Source organism: Malurus melanocephalus, unplaced genomic scaffold, assembly GCF_030028575.1.
Source record: "Malurus melanocephalus ecotype Western Australia unplaced genomic scaffold, MMel_1.1 scaffold_672, whole genome shotgun sequence".
In the NCBI taxonomy this organism is placed as follows: Eukaryota; Metazoa; Chordata; class Aves; order Passeriformes; family Maluridae; genus Malurus; species Malurus melanocephalus.
Window position 1 is genome coordinate 229,471 of NW_026623904.1, and position 20,325 is coordinate 249,795.

The 20,325-nt window shown below is 42.7% G+C and overlaps 2 protein-coding genes across 3 annotated transcripts in view; one reads left to right on the plus strand and one right to left on the minus strand.

The window, feature by feature from the left end:
• The window catches only part of FAM20A (FAM20A golgi associated secretory pathway pseudokinase), a 7,712-nt gene extending 3,363 nt beyond the window's left edge, over window positions 1–4,349 (plus strand). Inside the window, exons 6-9 of the mRNA XM_057383991.1 lie at window positions 81–162; window positions 232–291; window positions 3,380–3,666; window positions 3,709–4,349. Of these exons, the coding sequence (XP_057239974.1) occupies window positions 81–162; window positions 232–291; window positions 3,380–3,638 (401 nt within the window). The 3' untranslated portion in view covers window positions 3,639–3,666; window positions 3,709–4,349. The remainder of the gene's footprint in view (window positions 1–80; window positions 163–231; window positions 292–3,379; window positions 3,667–3,708) is intronic.
• Window positions 4,350–6,093: 1,744 nt separating this feature from the next.
• The window catches only part of PRKAR1A (protein kinase cAMP-dependent type I regulatory subunit alpha), a 16,244-nt gene continuing 2,012 nt past the window's right edge, over window positions 6,094–20,325 (minus strand). For both annotated transcript variants that reach the window (XM_057384001.1, XM_057384000.1), the window contains 10 exons: window positions 19,108–19,286; window positions 14,271–14,444; window positions 13,551–13,642; window positions 13,312–13,373; window positions 12,752–12,798; window positions 12,041–12,199; window positions 11,546–11,606; window positions 11,161–11,282; window positions 10,515–10,596; window positions 6,094–8,707 (listed from right to left, as the gene is read on the minus strand). In XM_057384001.1, coding sequence (XP_057239984.1) covers window positions 8,535–8,707; window positions 10,515–10,596; window positions 11,161–11,282; window positions 11,546–11,606; window positions 12,041–12,199; window positions 12,752–12,798; window positions 13,312–13,373; window positions 13,551–13,642; window positions 14,271–14,444; window positions 19,108–19,284 — 1,149 coding nt within the window. In that variant the 5' untranslated portion in view covers window positions 19,285–19,286 and the 3' untranslated portion in view covers window positions 6,094–8,534. The remainder of the gene's footprint in view (window positions 8,708–10,514; window positions 10,597–11,160; window positions 11,283–11,545; window positions 11,607–12,040; window positions 12,200–12,751; window positions 12,799–13,311; window positions 13,374–13,550; window positions 13,643–14,270; window positions 14,445–19,107; window positions 19,287–20,325) is intronic.

Genomic DNA, 20,325 nt, shown 5'->3' on the forward strand with positions numbered 1-20,325 from the left:
GCAAATCTGAAAGAAAGCATGGAATAATTTAGAAAATCACCTTCAAGGGAAACTCAGTGCCTGTGTCTGCCCCTTGCCAGGGAACATGGACCGGCACCACTACGAGATGTTCACCAAGTTTGGGGACGATGGCTTCCTGCTGCACCTGGACAATGCCAGAGGGTGAGGCACAGGGGAAAGGTGGGATGGGGAAGGAGGAGGGCAGGCACTGAGCTCTGCTTTTCCCCCCAGGTTCGGGAGGCATTCCCACGATGAAATCTCCATCCTGGCTCCRCTCTCCCAGTGCTGCACGTAAGTTCCTGCTCCTCCTTCCTTCCCGGGAGTGTTGGTGTCCCTGCTGTCACTGGGAAAGGCACCCAGCACAAGGAGGATCCTGCTAATCCCAGCTGGGAGCATCTCCAGTGGAAAATATTCACTGACATTTGTGCATTGGATCAAACCCTTCCAGAAGGGTCTATCAGCCTTTCCAGCCCATCAGCATGAGGAGCTGTCAGGAAGCACAGAAATCTCCATCCTYTGATGCACTTAATCAAGTTTCCTCTCCTCTTATCCTATTTATCTTATATTTAACCCTATGTTCCTCCTGAATKAATTCACATAAATCAGCAGCTGGAAGTTAAATTTGAGAGACAGAGGAAGCTGCTTTTCCCTGAGGTTTCTCTTCAGGAGAGGTGGAACCTTTTTCATCACTGTGCCTGCTCCTTCTCCCCCTCGGGGTGGTAACTGCACTCTYCACACACACCTCTCATTTTAAGAACTGTCATTTGCACTCAGAGAGCCTTTTCATTTATAATTGCAGGCTCGCAGAGAATCCTTCTCTTGAAATTTTGTGCCTTTTCAAATTAACTCTGCCTCTTAATTTGACCTGCRTGCCGTAATATCCACAGGTCACATCATTCCTACTGTTCCAGATCCACCTCCCAGAAACCACTCTTTAATTAATTCTTGTGAAAGGCAGGGATAAGAGGACCTGAGCACCTCATCATAAGCAAACTTGGGCCAGAAAGTGGGACACACAAATCCTCATTTCCCACAAGAGCCGATCCTTTTGGAGTGGGAGAGCCTCTRAAACCACTTGGAAAGGAAGGGAAGAGGTTTTGCTTGAATAAGCACACGGAGGCCACAAATTTCAGCCTGCCCTGACCAACAGCCTGGATCAGCCCACCGAGGACACCAAATTGAGCCACGTGAGCAGGAAAATTCCTCCATCCAGTCCAAGTGGGAGCGCTGGGAGCACAGGGACTGCGAGGAAAGGGATTCTGTGAACTCAGGGATGCTGCGAGGAAAGGGATTCTGTGAGCTCAGGGATGCTGCGAGCCGCTGCTTCCATCCCTGTCAAACACATCCATCTCAATCCCAGATGGGTTTTCCCAAAATCTGGCTTCTTCCTTTCCTGTCAAACACATCCCAGCTGATTTTTTCCCCAAGCACGTTGGAGTCTGTATTTTTAGCTCCTTTCACAACTCCCACTCCTTGTCCCACCTGCCTGCAGGTCTCCTCTCCCAGCACAAGAACAGCCGTGCCACGAGGTGATGCTTTCCCTGAAAAGTGTCCAAAGTTCCCTTTTGGAGGCACATCCAGGCCTGAGAAGAGCCCCAGGCAGCCTGATGGAGTCCCTGGCAGGCTCGGGGTGAAATGTAAATCAGGAGTAAATGTAAATCACTGAGCGAGGTGTGTGTCTGTGGTCAGTGCTGCACAAGTGGAGGAGGATGGTTCTGCCACAGGGGTATCGCCTTCCTGCATTAATATTCCTGAAAAACATAAAATAATCAATTGATCGAGTGTGAAGGCTGGCAGGGGAGCTTTAAACCCCAGCTGTGAGGGTTTAAAGCTCCTTTTCCCTGCTGCTGCTGCCGGGGAAAGCCTGCCCTGGGTGCAGAGCAGCGTTCCCATCTCCTGGCCCTCTCCGTGCGGGGTTTGTTGTGTAACTGTTCCAACCTCAATCAGCTGCTCCCCACGGGGTCAGAGCAGCCCGTTCTCCACCTCTGAGCGCTGTCACTGCCGGGACCAGAGCAAACACAGCTGGTGTTTACCCACAGCAGCTCCTGGGCCGGCCCTGCCCCGAAGGATTCTGCAGATGCTCGGTCACATCTGCTCCGGGCACGGCTTTCCCTGGCAGCAGCAGCAGGGAAAAGGAGCATTAAACCCTCACAGCTGGGGTTTAAAGCTCCCCTGCCAGCYTTCACACTCGATCAATTGATTATTTTATGTTTTTCAGGAATTTTAATGCAGGAAGGCGATGCCCCTGTGGCAGAACCATCCTCCTCCACTTGTGCAGCACTGACCACAGACACACACCTCGCTCAGTGATTTACATTTACTCCTSATTTACATTAGGTATTAGGGAAAACGTTTCCTGGAAAGGGTTGTAAAACATTAACACAGGCTGCCCAGGGAAATCKTGGAGTCACCAACCCTGGAATTCTTCAAAGGATATGTGGATKTGGTACTGGAGGATGTGGTTTAATGGTCCAACAGCAGTTGGACTTGATGTTTTCAAGGTCTTTTCCAGCCTCATGATTGTCCCCATCACCTGGGACAGCCACAACCCTTTCCCAAACAGGACAGGGTCAGGTGGAGCTGCAGAGATCCCAACCAACATTCCCAACTGATGCTCTGGGTAACCACCAGCCTCACAAAGACAGAATCTGGAGCTGCCTGAAATGGATCTGCACCTCTTTCCACCTGAAAATTCTGGCTCAGCCACATCCAAATGGTCCCACAAACATGGGCCACTTTGTTTCCAAGATTTAAAGGRCAATAATTACAGCCACTGATTCGTTTCAGTATTCTGCATGCTGAAGTCAACACATTTTTGCCAAGGATTAAACAAATGATTTCAGAGTACTTTGTTTCATGCCCAGAAGCGTTCCAAGATTGTAGCTTTTCATCCCATTTTCTGTCAAAGCAAATCATACTTGAATCTCAGTGCCTCTTACGGTGAAAAGTCACAGTYCCATCAGTTCCAGGAAATATTCCCTCTTTGTGTTCAGAGTTTTGACAGAAGAAGATTTTCTCATTCATGCCTCTTCATTTACCTCCTCTGCTCCAGTCTGATAAACGCCTTCCTTGGGGAGATGGCACCACCCTGCAGGAGCCCGGGGAACTGGGTCATCTCTGACTCACTCACTACTGAGAAATTCARTCATGTTTTTCTCTCTGCTGACAGAAATTTGCAGTGCAAATACTCTGGAAAAACAAAGGGAGAAGTAGAGGTTTCTGCGAAAAATATCGTTGCCTTCCAAAATTAAAATTAAAGAGCTTTTGTTCCAAAGTCCTTTAAACTTCTTCGCCCACCTCTGCCCTCCTGCTGCCATAAGCTGGCTCTTGCTGGGAGGCATTAAGGTGATTTTTTTTTTTAATTTTTTTTTTTTTTCAGAATAAAGAGGACGACGTTACTGCGACTGCAGCTCTTGGCAGAGCCCGAGTACCGGCTCAGYGATGTGATGAGGGAATCCCTCCAGCACGACCCCCTGGCCCCTGTGCTGACAGAACCCCATCTCCTGGCCCTGGACCGGCGGCTGCAGCTCATCCTGGAAGCTGTGGGGAGATGCATCGACACCTTTGGAGAAGCCACGGTGGTGGCCAACGACACAGCACAGAGATTTGTGTGGCACAGAGCCAAGGTGGACACTTGAGGGGTGCTGAGCTCCTGCTCTGAGCCAGGTAGAGCCCTAATCTGAGCCAGGGACAGCCCTGCCAGGCAAGGGACAGCCCTGCCAGGCAAGTGACAGCTCCAGGAACCGGCCATCCCCATCTGCACAGACCCAGAGGGGAAACTTCACCAGATCATCAGGAATCACCCTGGGTTCTGGTGCTTCTGTGCTCACCCCATGTGCTGGTGTGGCCACAGCTGATCTTTGCAGCCCAAACACCACTCTGGGCTGCAAAAGCTCCAGATCTCAATCTCCAGATGGACAATTTCCAGATRTGGAGCTGGCTGTGCCCTTGGGAGGGTGGGGGAACATCTGGCTTTGGCTGCCCAACCTCCACTGGAGCTTGCTGAGAAGGACACAAACTCAGCACAAGGACAAGGGGTGAATAAAGAGATGCCAAGGGCGTTTTACTCTTAGAAAGGCTTTGTTCTGGAATCACAAATGTGTGTGTTTGAGGAAAGAGCAGTCCTGCTTCCTCAGGGCAGGACAGGACATTGATCCACCTTTATCCGATCAGCATCAGCCTGTGCACGTCACACTGAGCTCACAGGGCAGTRAAACAATTTCTCTTACCTGCCTGAAGAGCCAGTTTGGGTTACAGAAAACAGGCAGAACCTCTGTTCTATAGAATAGAACCTATTCTGTATTGCCCTAGAACCCAAGGAAAAARCCCCAAACCAAAAAAAACAAAAAMCACCCCAAAAATTAAACCACTCTGAGACACGCAGCTGTATTTACAATTCAAGAACCCACCCATTTCTGGGGAAAACATTTTGTCAAAGTGAGCAAGGTCTATCTCAGCTCATCTCATTATCTTTTAAAATAATTGTCTCCTCCTATCTTTTCAAAACATTTAGGTTATCATAATTAGCTGGAAAATAGAATGGTATCCCACTCTCTGCCCCCTACCTCTGGGCATTTTGAGGAAATACAATAGAAATTGAGGCCCAAAAATGTAGGGAGTGAGTTATAGTGGGTTTTTCAGTTCCCAGTTCTCCCAGCAACAAGGTTTAAGAATAACTGGATTAGTGAAGCTCTCTTTAATGGCTTTTTCCTTTAACTGTTAGGAACTATTCAAGAGTCTTTTGGCAGCCTGGGGAAAGTAGCTGAGAACTCTGTTGATAATTTATCATCCTTAAGGGGGGGAAAAAGGCCAACAAAAAACCCCAAACCATAACCAATCTACTAGAAAAATCATTCTAAACTAACCTTCAAGTTCAACAAAACCCACCTACAGCATTGCAGACCTTCCAGAGGATCCTAAAATCCCTGTACAAATATGTACAAATGTACACCCTGTACAAATGGTGTCAGGCAGGAATTTAACAGGATCCCAGCAACTCATTGTCTTATGGGACCAAAACCACCCCACAAATTCACCAAAAACCCCACTCCAGGCTCCTTTAGTCTTTCCCAAGCTGTGGTTCAAACAAGTGCTTGCACTTCGAACTTCTTAACAGTCTCAAGCAGAATTCTTGACCTTTTTACTCTTTTGGACAGAGAACAGATGAAAATAAGAGGATTTCACTCCCTCTCAGCACATTGGTGATTTTTTTTCATTCAGGACAATAAATTCCCAAAGTTCTATCTCCCTCTACCGGTGCTTTTTGTGCTCTCATCACACAGCACAAACCCAGAATTAATTCCATCCTTTGTCATGGAATGGTGACTGTTGCTGCTTCAACAGGAAGCACATGGCAAAGCAAGATAAGCTGAAATTAAAGTTACAGAGTTTACAGCTACGAGGATGGAAGTGGAGGGTTTAAAGTTTCACTTTAGGTAATAAAAATTCAGATTTAAGCGTGGTTTTTACAGGGGAGGGATTGGGAAAGGGAGGGCAGGGTGAAGGAAATAAACCTGTGGATATTTAAATAGCTGGTACAGTAAAAGGATTGCAAGGTTCCTTTCTTATTTTTATTCTCCTTTACATGACAGATACATTTTGTACCTTCAAAGCTGGGTGACTGAGTTTTCTTGGAGCCAGATGTAAAACACATCTGAGCTGCTTCAAGTCACTCTTCCAATTTTTTCCTACTTCAGTTGAAAATCCCCCTCTTCCATTTCCCACCACGATTTATTTGTGAATATCCATCACACGTTCCAAACCTTCACTAAAGGGGGTGCAGAGATGGGAGCAGCCAACTCAGAGAAGCTCCCAAGCTCCAAATATCACATTCCAAGAATTACTGACTTGGAGAAATCAAASAGGACACAGGTACCTTCTCATGGATCAGCCAGGCCAGAGCTCCAGAGGAATTCCCAGGCTRGCACGTGGAGAACAAACTCTCCCCAGGCTCTGGGGGGAAGCCACGACCTGAACTCAACCCTCTGGAGTTACACCAAGTTAATCCATTAAGCTGCTTATTTTCTGCTGCTTCATTCATAACATATCCTCTAAAGCCCAAGGGAAACACGAGGCAGGGGTGGGGAATAAAATAAAAGAGGCTGATTGCGTTTAAGAATTTAAATCATTTTATTGCTTTACCTGCCATTAGGACAATCTATAACAAAAGGAATATAATATAATATATTAGCACATACAGTAAATCAGACTTATAGAGTCAGGTAACGATACAAAAATGGTCCTCTGGTTGACTATAGCTTCCTAGGGCAATAGACTTCATCAGTTTGCTGAAGATAGACTAGCAAAAAATTACTTCTAAAGCCCTGAATGTTAGCTAAGGCAAAACTATGCCAATTGTGGTTTCAAACATAYTGAAATTGCACACAAAGGTAAAGCTATAACTGTGTTTAATATTTAACTCAGACTTAGCTGATTTATCTTAAAATCTTGTAGGTAAAACTACAAAAGGGAGTAAACAGCAAGCTAAAAAGATGCAGTAGTGAAACTTGATTAGAAAGCCTTATATAAAAAAAAATGTGCATTTTTTGTTGTGGAGCTCTAACTGGTTTACACAGTTTTTGGTGCTTTAATGTAACACAAAGAACACGTATGAAGAAAAAACCTGCAGAGTCAAAACTTAAGAAAAAGGTTTTACAAAAAAAAAAAAAGAAGAAGAAAAAGAACCAAAAGAAGGTAGCATTTGCTTATTCCTTAAGGACTCTGGCAGAAATTCTCTATTCAACATCTCMTGAATAGAGAACTCAAACCACAAGCATTTCAATCCCCTCCTGGGATTTCAGTTTCAGAAATACCCTGAAACCTTTTGTAAAGGCTTGATACCTTCAGTATTATTCTGCATCAATTAGCAGACTCTTCCTGATTCTCTCCATGCCTGGGAAAATGTTGGATTTGAATCCACACCACCTCAGAAAGGAAATAAAACGAGGGCTCCATCATTAAAGTAGTTGCACAACAAATGSCAAACTGCTTGCTGTCACTCCCAAATACAAACCTATGCTACTTGATATAAATTACAGTTTAAAGGAAACCTTAAAAATTGCCTACCTATTGAACCGTGGAATTCAGTAAAAACTTTTGGGAAGTCTTGGTGAGCACAGAGTAATGGAGCACAAAGCTGGGAAATACTGAAATACATTTAAGACTCCGCAACAGACTGAACTTGGAAAAAAAATTAAAAGAGTGAGGATGAAAGGAGTGTGGTGGGAATTCAGAAGCAAGAAAAGAGAATGCACCTTTTGGCTTTGAACTAGATTTATAGTGAACCATTTTTAAAATGATGAACTGACACTTCTAAAAACTTAAAAGAACTGAGTGTTGCAGGAAAGTTCAAACATTCAGTTTTTCTGCCTCACATTCTCAAGCAAGAATAATGGAGCTCTACAGACCAGCAATCTTGTCCCCTGCAACWGCTGCTGGCCAGAAACACTCAGCATTTATTTTCCCTGCTAACAAAGGGTCACTTGAACTGATGGCAATTCTTTAAAAGTCAACTGAGGATTAACAGAACAATTCACAGGGAAAATCAAATGTTTGCTTTCGACTTCTACACCAATCAAAGCACTCAAACGGCACTAACAGCTGGACAGCTGCACCATTCTTACACCAATCTATRGACTAGAGACTAAAGTCAGGCATTTCATGTAGCATTTGGTTCTTGCCACTTGGAACAGAAAGAGTTTTAAATGGCAAATCTATGGCTGGAGAAAGAACGAGTGAAAAAGATCAGTTGCGGTCAGTCAGCAGATGGATGGACAACTGCAGTAGTTCAGCAGAACTATTAACCTGGAAAGCTTTTGATTTACACTTGACAAGAACAGAACTAAGCAATCTTAAACCAGCAGACACAGGAACAATGATACTGGTAAATTCCAACTGTTGGCTTTCTCAGCAGCTGATGCCTCACRATTGAATCCAGGATTACAGTACCCAGAAAATGAAAAAGAAACCCAGAAAACCCCAAGCCCCAAGAAGCTCAATTACAAGGGGAGCTKTTATGAAAAGAAATACAGCAGATGATGACCACAGCCTTACAGTCTGTCCAACAATTTCAGAGACACCTTTAAAAGAACTTTTTCCCCTCTTTTACTATCACCTCCTTACTCTATGGCAATGGCGTGGTGCCAGGAGGTTTCTCCCTCACTGAAGCAAGGCTGCACTGGCCTGAGTTGGACACTGGTGCACAGAGAGAAGCAAACGTTTCATTGAACTTTTTCTATTAATTTAATGGGACAGAGAGCACAGAAATAATATGCTCTAAATTAATGACAGTGCCATGATAAGCAGTTTATCTTTTTTTTTGCTTTTTTTTCCCCCTTTTTTTTCTTTTTTTTTTTTTTTTTTTTTTTTTTTTTTTTTTTTTTTTTTTTTTTTTTTTTTTTTTTTTTTTTTTTTTTTTTTTTTTTTTTTGTTTTAACCAGACAGAAAGCTGCAAATGCCAGTGGCAATGTGGCTCTGCACAAGGGAAAGAAAGCAGTCTGCATTCGTGAAGCATGGCTTGGACAGGGAGGAAGGTTTCAGACAGACAGTGATACAAAACTGTTGTACTGCTGGATGTTCCTCTTGAGGATATCRGAGCAGGGACCCAGCACACGCTCGAACCGGGGCCGGTCCAGCTTCACACATTTCAAGGGACCACGAGCCACCACGGTGGCAGCACGAGGACGGTTCATCARCAGAGCAATTTCACCTGGGAGAGCAGAGAGAGGGAGCAGAGTTACAATCAGCAGGTAAAAGAGGCACAGAAGTGACCCTGAGCTGTTTCAAATTGCAGGGAAGGTAATTCAGGCTTTAGCACTGCTCAGAACAAGCACCTCTGTGGTTACATCAGAAGCAACAGTGAAAGCAATTTAAAAAAAAACAAAAAAAAAAAAAACACTTGATGATTTTATTATTTAAAAAGCCTGCCCACATCCAAATCTCTCTGAAAAATAAGCCTAAAGAATTGTCAATACTGCATCTGTTTGAGAAAAGGTCATGTTTCAATTTCCCATGTTATTTTCCTAGCTAGCCAACAAGCAGTTATTTTTCTAATAGTACTKCTCAATTCTGGTATTTCTAGGAAACTCGGGACAACAAGACCATGGTTCTGAAGTAAACAAACAAATAAAACATTCATGCACCAGACAGAAGCCTTTGACCCAGTGCTGGCCAGAATCAAGAATCTGATTTGTCACGGGGCTGTGGAAAAGGAACATTTTGAAGTCCCACTGGATCCCCATTTACTAAGTTTTGCACAAACATGCCAAAAAGCTTTGTTTCAACTGCTCACAACATATTTGGAAATGAAGGTTTCAACAAGCCCCTGTTATCAGCAATGGAAAACATTCTTACAACAAGCAGGGAAGAAACCACAGCAGCAACTTTTGGGTTTTGTTTGCTTGGTTTTGGATTTGAGTTCTTTCCATGTTCAGGACTGAGGAATGAACTCAGTGTTCCTGGGAGARTACTTCTGCCTGCATTATCAGAAGGGGATGTTCAAAAGAAATGAGAAAATCTTTTCCTCTGTGCCCAACGAAAACTCCTGAACTCAGAAGCCTCCAAAAGAGCAGCTTGCAAAAGAACAAGGAGGTTCTGAGGGAGAGCTAAACCCCCAAAGGAAAGGTCTGCAGCACCTGAACACAGTGGCTGTGATAATATTTAGTTTAGGAGTGAGAAACTCAAGAGAACACAGAAGGAAATATTAGAAAATCTGAAATTACATAGACAGAATGAAGTCTAGTCCTAGATCCTGAGCTAAGCAGACCTTTGGGAAGAGCCAGTGCCCTTGAGTCTATCCCAATTCTGGCCTTACAACAGAGGATTTGCTGCTTGCATCATCTACAGAGCTGAAAACCTGGACAACCAAAAGGTTTTAGCAAGGAGAGGAACTACCTAAAAAATGAGAAAAAAAGTTAGGGGGTTTGAGAAGGAGAGGGCTGTATTTAACCATGAAACAGTACGTTCTGACCAGGTTCCTTTCTGACCTGGAGAAGAAAAGGCCAAGGAAGGAATTTTTTTTTGTCTTACTGTTGTTTTCAGCTATGTAAGGAGTGACTACAAGACAAACCCAGACTGCACAGTGAAAGACAGAGAGAGAGAGCACCAAGCTGCAGAACAGGAAATTCTTGTCAGGCACGAAGGAAAAAACCTCTCCACAACAAGGCTGGGTAAACAGAGCGAGAAATTGCCCAGAGARGCTGTTGGATCTCCATCCCTGGAGACACAAGAAACTCAACTGGACACAGCCCTGAGGAATATGATGTCATTTCAAATTTAGCTCTGCTCAGGGCAGGCCAAATCATCACCAGGCCTCTTCTACAACCAAGCAGTGTGGAACAATTCATTCTGTGTGCACAACTGAATGCCAGGTGACTCTGAGACTCACCTGACACTGAGAGCAACCACAGGAGTCCAAAACAGTAATTAAGCAAATCCATCTCATCTTTACCATGGACACAGCACAGACAGAATGGGGACAGTGGTGTCTCTCAGCATAGCTGCCCAACAGAACTCACCAAAGTAATCAGAAGGTCCCAGTCTGCCCACTTCAACAAATTCYTCATTTTCTGACCGACGCTGTAGCACTGCAGCTGTGCCCTTCAATAAATCACAGCAAACAATTRGAATTTCCAGCATCACTCCAAATACTGCATTACACACAGAATCAGCTGCTTTGCAGAAATATCTGTTACGATACCTCAGTTCAAAAACCACCCTACAGTCCTTGAACAGTTCACTCAACTRCTCTGTAACAACAGCTGCTCCTCCCTCCTCTCTGAGCATAAAACATCTGGAACATCTACATATCCACAGTGACTTCTTCCTGGTTTTCTTCAATCAGTAGGAATATTATAACTAGCAAAAACTCCAAAAGACACAAACCAGAAGTCAATTAAACCTCTAGTAGGGCTTTACCAGGTCTCTAATCCTCTCAAAAAGATAAAMTTTCAGTCAGAAACTTGTTGCTTTTTTCCTGGAAGTACCATTTTGAAAACAGCAAAACTAAACACAAGCATGTCCAGCAAGGTGATGCTTCTTCAGGGATTCTCTGGAAGTATATTATTATATAYTGTATATTATTATATTATGTTTTGTTCTCCAAGTGCCTGCTTAGRTACACAATAAAAACAAGTCCTGAGATTTGATTTTGACTCTACTTACCTCCAAGATAATGAAGAAYTCATCTCCTGGCTCTCCCTGGACCACGATCTTCTGCCCATCCTCAAACTGTACCGGTTCCAATGCATCAGCCACAGTGAGACGCTCCCACTTGTCCAGAGATTCTACAGAATAAAGAGTTCATTCATGGAGTGTCTGCTCAAGGCACAAAATTACACCTTTTGCTCTGTATTTATACACAAGGTAATGTATTTTCTGGTTGCCTTTGTGCATCAGTGATCAAGATATGAATTAGTTATTCTGACTGATGCAGAAAAGCAGTTGTGATGATTTTCCACAGCAGCCTGTAATCATCATAATGCTGGGTAACAGCTTCACTACAATATGGCAATTGATTCTACTCCAGAACAAAAATCTTCTCACTTACCCAATATAGATACTTTACTAAGGAATTTCTCGTACATATTTCTCTTTCTCAAAGTATTTCCCTACAAAAAAAAACCCAAAAACACAGAAGTTAAGTTTTCCTTCTACTCCAAATAGAACTCGAGACACGAACAAATTTAACCAGACACACAGTGTCCTGTCTCACAGACCCCAAACCCACAGGATGAAATGTTTTGAAATTGAGTTCTCTCAGGAATATTCCAGTTGAGCAACATTCCTAAAGCACTCAGGATTTACTGCAGCCTTATTACTCCCTCAGTTCAGTTTAATACTGCCATTGTTTTGGTCACTGCTACAAGATTCCCCCTTGCCCTGTGCCTGAGAGATTCACATTGAGTAATCAGCTTTCTGATTACAAAAGAGACAGCAGGATTTGGAATAAATAACTCCAGCAAAGGACAGGCASAGGCAGAAGGTCAGATGCCCAGGATACACAAACCCCAAAGCATAATTCCAGGTTGTGAGGGATACTTGCCATCAGGATCCTTCTGTAGCTGTCCCTGTCAATGCCCCACAACTTGACATTTGTCTTGGCTTTGACAGTGGCAGCTCGGGGGGTTCCATAGATGAGGGCCAGCTCTCCAAAGCTGCCACCCTCACCCACACTGGTTGCCCACTCGCTGTTCACGTAAACCTGGAAGGCAGAGCAGTGGTCAGAGACACCCCAACTTCCTGCTGCCCTCTATTCCCTTGCTAGGAAAAGGAAATTCTCCCATCTGAACAAAGCTGACCATTCCAGGGTTTTATCAACACTTCCAAGCCCAGCAGAGTTTGTACTTTCATTGACAAAGGGATTCTCTTCTACAGCACATGCACAGACTCTGCACAGACTGGTGAGACTCTCTGATACGAAACAACATCTCAGCAAGTCTGTGTCATTTCAAGGTCTGTGAATTAGCTGGGCTGGAAAATAAAAGGTCTGGTTGTTCCTAAAGGCTGTCCCACACCTCAGCTAGACTCCACCCTGCACTCATAAAACATCTGCATTGTGTCCAAATCATTCATTTTGAAACTCAGGCTGTGCAACCAGACTGAGCCATTAAGGAGCAAAACAAACTTCTATAAGTAAGAACTTAAAATGAGGAAAAGCTGCTAAAGGCAGGGCCTGTACAAGAGGCCTACAAATATCAGAGTAATCTTCTGCTAGGAATGAACATATCATTAATAAACTACCAGGAATGCTTACATCCATTTCTCCTTGATCAACAACATAGAAGTTATCGCCTTCATCACCTAAAGATGAGAAAAAACAATTGAATGTACACTAAATTGGATATACTATGAAAGAACTGGCATCTCTGCCAACTTTGATGCTTAGACTCCAACAAAGTCAACAAATTCTTGCACAGCTTGTAGGATGAAACGTCACATTTTGCTGATCTCACACTCCTCTCAGCCCTGTGAAAGGGGACATCTACTGGTACCCAGGAGATCAGCAGCAATTCCAGGATTACTGGAATGGTGAACCAGATCCATAAATTGACATAACATTCCTACAGAGTCATCAAATGACAATATTCCCAACAGATAATCTATTCAAGGAACCACATCCTCCTACAATTGCTCCAACTCCTCACTTCAGTATGAGCTGTGCTACAGGGAACACAACGAGAAATTGTCTGGCTGCAGGGACTCTGTTTTTATATTGAAGAATAAACATAAAGAATAAACACAAACTAACAAGCACTAGAGCAGAGCCTGCTCCCCACCCCCAAATGATTCCCCAGTGCAAACAGTGTCACTTGCCTTGCTGGATGACAGTTTCTCCTGCGATGTAAGTGACGGGGAACATCGCATCGAAGATGTCACTGAAGGAGAGGACACCAAAATCAGACAAAAGCCTGCACAACTCCACACATCTGTACCCCCAACCCATCACTGCTGCTCCTGGACCTCTGCATGGTTCCACTGCACATTTGTGACACATTCAGTTCTTTGGAATCTTTGCATTTCTACAAACCTTAACCCCACAGATTTCCTCCTACCTCCTTTCATTATCATCAAGATGGGTAAACAGCACATTCTTCTCAATTGCTTTTGCCAAAGCAGCCATGGTTTTATAATCTTTTGGAATAACCTATGAGAGAATCAGAGAAAACAAATGGTTAATTTTTGTCATGAAAAATATCTGCATTTCCCATGGTAAATAAACAACTTAAATTGCTACAAAACACTGTCTGAGTTTTCCCATTTTCTTTCAAGCACTATAAATATAACCCCAAATATAGTCAATGTTTACAGACAGTTTGAACACAAGCAAAATTAAATCTTGTATTATTTTCTGCAACTGAAAAGCACCATTCCATGCTCAGTTTTTAAGGTTTTTTTGTAAGAGGACAAGTATCTGTTCAACCTGTGTTTTCTTGGGAACAGCAGCAAGCCTGCTCAGGCCAAATGTTGTTGCAGCTGCCAAATAACTGGAAGCACATTATATATAATATATATATATAAATATATGCACATCTGAATATATAATGACTTCAAAGGGAACAGGTCTAAATAATGCATGAATGGTTTAATTGCATGATAGGTTATTCTGTCCTCCAGTTAAACAGCCACACACACACAGGTCTKCTTTTCACAGCAATTATGACATAACAGGTTCCAGGAGCTTGGTGTTATTTAATGCTCYGGATAAAAAGTGGGTTTAGATAAACTCTTGGATTGTGGATGTAATTTTGAGCAGAGTTTAAGAGTCAGAGCACCTTTCTAACATAAGAGGCAGCATCCTCTTCTGTGTAGACTTCTGCACTGATGGCCCCACGTCGTGATCGATATTTAACCACRGGGTTGAGGGGAGGAGGAGGGGAGATTTCATCCTCCCGGGAGTCGGAGCGAGAACCAGACTTCAGCTGATTCAACAACTGCTTTGTTTCCTCCTAAACAGGAAGGAAGACATGTTTGTGTCACATAATCCAAAGAAAAAAAAAAATCAGTCATATATCATGTTCCAGTCCAGCCTGCCAACACCAGGGAGCTTCCTGTGTACTGTTATTCCCACATTAAGGCAAACAGGAGACGGGAGCATCCAAGATCAAAGGCCTTTCCAAACACGTGGTTGATGAGCCCTTCATTCCTAACAGTCACATCACAATGGTGTTTATTTTATTGAGTTAGACTTCATTTATTAAACTGTTAGCATCAACCAGTTGATTCCACTTTCTGCCAGTGTGCTCAAGAGATGATGCAGAAATTCCCCAAATGCTGAAGGCATCTCCCCAGCTGCAAACCCCCCCAGTTCCTCCCCTCGGCTGCGAGGTGYTAAAACCTTTCTGGAGTTGAAAGACAGAGGAGCAATTCCTCAGAAATCCATGTTACATGAGAAGCTTTTCAAAGAGGTTGAGTCATGGACCAACTTGATACTCATTAACCAACATTTATTTTAGGAGAAAGAAACATGAACACAGCTTTCAAAAGCGCTGAAGGAAGGATGCTAGAGGCCAAAGTGGAATTTTTTTTTATGCAAACCACATGCAAACCTTGCACAAGGCTACGTGTTTTCCTTATTTCCCTCAGCTGCTTGTTGTGTTATAGTGACACTGTAGAAGACCAGAGAACTTACAATAAAACAAATTCTAATTAACTTGACACACAGAAATTTGATTCTTCATACGATTCATGTAAAATCAGATTAAAAACAAACCAGCCAACCCTGGAGTCAGAGCATTGACATCATAACAGCTCAAATGACTTTCCCAGTGTTAGGAAACRGGGGTTTAGGACGTTCTGTAAAAGAACAAGGACTCATCTGTTCTCCCAGAGCTCCAGCCCCTGTAAAAGCTGTGTTTGTCCCAGTGTCCTTGATCCCAGCAGGGCAGCGAGGCTCTGGATAACAACACCACCCTGAGGAAAGGGCCATGGCATAACCATTCCTGGCAGTTTAGTTTACATTCCACCTCTCCCAGAGMCAAGGAGCTCTGCCACCTCACATTTCACTTCCTGCCCATTGATAAAATGGTGCTACATTTCCCAAGCATGGCAGCAAAATGTATTTAAAACTCAGTTCTGTCGTCTGATTTTAGAGGAACAAGTCTCGACAGAGATGAAATTAAAAATAGCCTGAGCAGTAATAAGTGTTTGGTTTAAAGTGCCTCACATCAACCACAGAACATGTTTGTTCACATACAAAATACTCAACCCATTAAAAAAGACACTTTTTGAATAAGTGAACACCAGCTGCTGGGCTTTTTCCCAGTATCACATAAAATATTAAATATTGTGATCAGAGATTGAAGCACTTCAGCAGCATTTAGTGARGGAGCTGTTGTCAAAACACTCTTCAAGAGACTCCTCAGGGCAATGCCCCCCTTGGGGAGAAGGAAATTGCACCAACAGAAAAAAATACAACTGATAACTTCTGTCTGACCCAAAATTTAGCATTAACTTTTTTTTTTTAGCACAGTAAAGCAGGGGATGGAACAGAAGCAAGTTACAAGTGGGTAAAATAATGTGTTAACTTAAAATGTACCAGTTATTCTAAATAGCCTATACATTCACTCAGCAAATCCATAAATCTTCAAATATTCACATTACACATTGCAGCTTTTAGGGTCAGTCATGAAATGCAAACCTTATTTTTCCTGACAAATAAACAYTTATTAAGTCCATTTGAATTATTACAATTAATACTGAAGTGATGACACTTCATGTACTCATATTAAAGTCTATTGGCTASTGAAGAAAACCTTCACAATTTCAGAATTATGGCGTACACTGTAAAACCTGCTGTCCTTGCACCAGACAGTCTCAACTTCTTCTGATTAATTAGTATTTTATTTTTATCATACTCAAAAATCCCCAAATATTCAGAAGCTATAAAAGCATTTTTTAAAAAGCTCTGCCATAAACTCACAATTGCWCAGTATATCCTTCTAAACCAGTTTGTTTTGCAGTAGAAACACTTAGGAAGGTGATTTTCCTAACACCTTAATAAAATTTTCTTTCCTAAGAAGAAAATAATTTGAAAATATTCCAACATCTGAAGCAGGGCAGATGGGGGGAACAGGGACAGTGACTACATGTCCATCACACTTCCTAATTCCTGCTTTCCATAAACCCCAATGTGCACACAACTGCATCACACACAATATTTCAAACATGCATTCATTCCAGAGCATAGACAAGTCCAATATCCAGGATTCACCTGGCAGGCTGCAATAATGATCTCTACATTAAATTTCCAAAGCTCAAGCTGCATTACACAGCCCAGCCCAGCACTGGAGAGCTATTACAGCTTTTAGCAGGTATTGGTATTACCAGACACGTTTGCACAGCCAAGAGAACAGAGGCCTCAGGACATCACAAACAGATAAAATRAAACCATTTATACAATCAATGTGTAGTAATTAGATTCCTCTATCAGCTTTCATAACCCAGAAGAGGACATTTGAATTCCTATAGTAGCTGTAACAATCTCAGAGGCAGCAATTYTAATGTTTCTGAACCGAAATTCTAAAGCATGTTTAAATTTCTTCAACATATTTTAATAACATGCCAATGAATCAGCTCTGTTTGTGTGCACTGCAAGAGATGACTTGTCAAGAGAATGAGAGAGAAAATAGCAACCTCACTTCAGTTTTCAATGGTGCTCCTTCAAAAATCCATCTTAAAAAAAAAACCTGATGAAAATGAGGTTGAGATAGAGTCAAAGAGATGAAAATTTAGGAAKTGCACTGAAAAGTTGCTCTGCTCTATTACAGATGTAAAATAAGTGACTTTTGGGAGGGGGAACACATTGAGTTTGAGGCATTTTTGCTGTAGCAGAGCAGGGTTCTGGGCTGGAGTTGGTTAATAATAGTACTGTGCTTTCCAGCCAGGGATGTCAGAGTTTCCTGTCCAGCACAGGATGTTCACTGCTCTGTTACCTGATAGCTGTGGAGGTACCACATCACCTGGATAAACTCAGCCCAGCCCAGGCTGACTGGGGAAACCACCCAGAGGAAGCTGCAGCAAGTTTAAAATCCTGGGAGGCAAGAAAAAACTGCTCCAGCTTCACTTGTAGCTACAGCTSCACTAGAGGATACTTAAAACCCATGAGAGAAGACCCTGACCAAAATTGCAACAGCAATTTAAGGGGAAAAAACATTACCTAACCAGTTTTATTTTCAGCTTCAGTGTAGGCTGACCGAGTACACAGAGAGCCAACATGCACCAGAATAAAATCACCAACGTATTCAATTCCAACATTCATGTCATTAAATTCAGAGCTGGACTTGTTGTCTTGCTAAAAACCAAATWAAGTTGCTAAACACTGCATGTTGACCACAAATCCACTGCACAAAAGCACCCAAAAAATCCCATTTTATAACCCCACATATGGATTTACACTAAGCGTATTTTTTTTTTTATAAATGCTTTTACAAAGCATTTACTTTGTACAATTTTGCATATTTATATTTTAAAAATTATTAATCTATCAGTATTTCCAAACTCAAGAATCCAAGGATGGGATAGAAGCATGGTAACAGGCAGGGACAATGGATTTTTAAGAACCTCATTATTAACTGGTTTGTTGCTGATACACACACAAAAAAAAAAAAATCAGAGCTCTTCATTTCATAAGCAAAATGATCCTCAAATACATTACTGGTAGTTTGCACCCCTTGGTCATTTTTTAGTATTTATCCCAAGTAAGTATTTTATTCCCATTAAAATATAATTTCCACCAGACAGATTTATGATCTCTAGTGTTAATGTTTTTCTTCTTTACATCAGCAATCAGTAACTCACTAGAACAAAAAAAAAATAAGATAAATATCTAACTGCCCTATAGAAGGACTGAGAGCAGCACCTGCAAACAAGTGCTGTACAAGGTCACAGCTGCATTATTTACTAATTCCATATTCTGAGTACAGTTGTATCCAACCTTCCCTCTGCACARGCTTTTAATCTTCCCATTTCCACTGCAGCTTCTTGTCCTACCTGCTTAGATATCAATATACAAAATTAATAGGCCAAAAGAATGTGAAATTGCTGATTCAACTATGATTGCTCTCCATTCCCAAGATCCCAGAATGCTTCCAACAGCAACAAAAACACCAAGGGGACCTCAGGACAAACACAAGAAGACACCAACACTGAACACCCAAGAGAAACCAAAAACAGGATTGCTCTTCCAGAGATCTGGAACGCAAATCTTCCATCTGACTTCAACCAGGCCTGGCTAATATCACTGGCACCWCTTCTGTGCTCTACCCAAATTACTGGAAATCAGTTTAAGAATCCAAATGCCATCACCAGCATCAGCCAAGGTCAAACTCCACAGTTCTCCAGCTCCAGACACACTCATGTATGCTATGGATYAGCTTCCATGAGTAAGCATTGGATTGGGATCACATCTGCATCCCAGCTAGGTAAGTCTCTTTGTCACCCTGTGTTGTGCCCTAAATGCTTTGGGATGACAGAGATGCATAAACTACTGGAAAATAGGATCTGTTTTCCAAAAGCACTGCTTCCAATTTCAAACAGCCAACACAGACACTGGTCAAATCTGTAGCTGAGCTCCTAAATGACGTAGATTTTTACCTTACTTAGATTTTTTACCTTCTCCAATCTTTCAAAGTACTCTCTGATGAATCCCATGGGTCTTTCAGGTCTCACTGTGCATAACTGTACAATGCAATCCTTCAGCAGYTGCTGGATGTTGTGTTTTTGGATGTAAAGTTCACATTCCCGAAGGCTCCGCTCCTCCTCGCTGCTGCTGCTGCTGGAAGCTGCCATTGCTGAAGGGAASAGAAGGAGAAGGTTAAATAATTGCTGGAAGCAAAGATGCTGCTGCCTAAAAAAAAGTTATGCTGCATTATCTTACTAGTGTCACAGCATAAAACCAGATTAACCTACCAGAGCAGTAACTAAGCTAAAGAAAATGCTGTCAACTTATTTAGCACCTGGAAAAAAATGAAAAATAAAAACTCGGGGGGCTCTATGGCCACAGGCAGGAAAAAAAAAAAAAGTGGTTGAGGTGAAAAAACTTCAACAACTCAAGCCCTGTGAGCACTCCAAGTCAGGGGGGAATCCACCTGAACTTCTGCTGCTTAAAGTGAGGATTTTGTAGGACTGGAGGCTCATGTCAGGCGCTGTGTGGTCTGTGTGGGGTCATGAGGATGGATGATGGCCAGCAGAGAGGGGGGTGGAAGCAGGAAACGTGAGAGGCCAAGAATGACCAGCATTCGGAAGTGAAACATGTTCAGGTTGAAGCCAAAGCCAGTTCTCCAAATGTCAAGGCAGAGTCTGCTAACGGAAGTTATGGATTACAGGCATTACTGCTAAAAAGCTCCTGTGTAATTTAAACCTGTTCATACCTCATCACTTATTTCATGGACACACTGCAATCCCAAAAATACCCCTKCAACTGTAAATAATGAAGAGCAGAGCTTTAAACAAATCTGTTACCATGCCACGTTTTCAAAAGACTTCCTAAGCTTAGCTGACACTTTCAAAAGTGTTCTTAAGCAGTTTTTTTTTCCCCCTTTCAGTTTTGTATTGGATTTGCATGGCCAGATTTTGGGGGGCCAGAGCCAAAAGATGAAACAGCCACTGGCCAAGACTGAGCCCATCAGTGACAGTGACAGAACCTTTGGGATAATGGATTTAAAGGAGGGAGGGGAAATGGCTACTTCAGGTGCAGAGAGGAATGGGAATATTTAAAAAAAAGCAGTCCTGCACCCTTCAAGGTCAGTGCAGGAGGTGCTGCAAGCACTGGAGCCTGTGACACAGCCCATGCTGTGCCCTGCTGAGGTCCACGGGGAGCAGAGATCCACC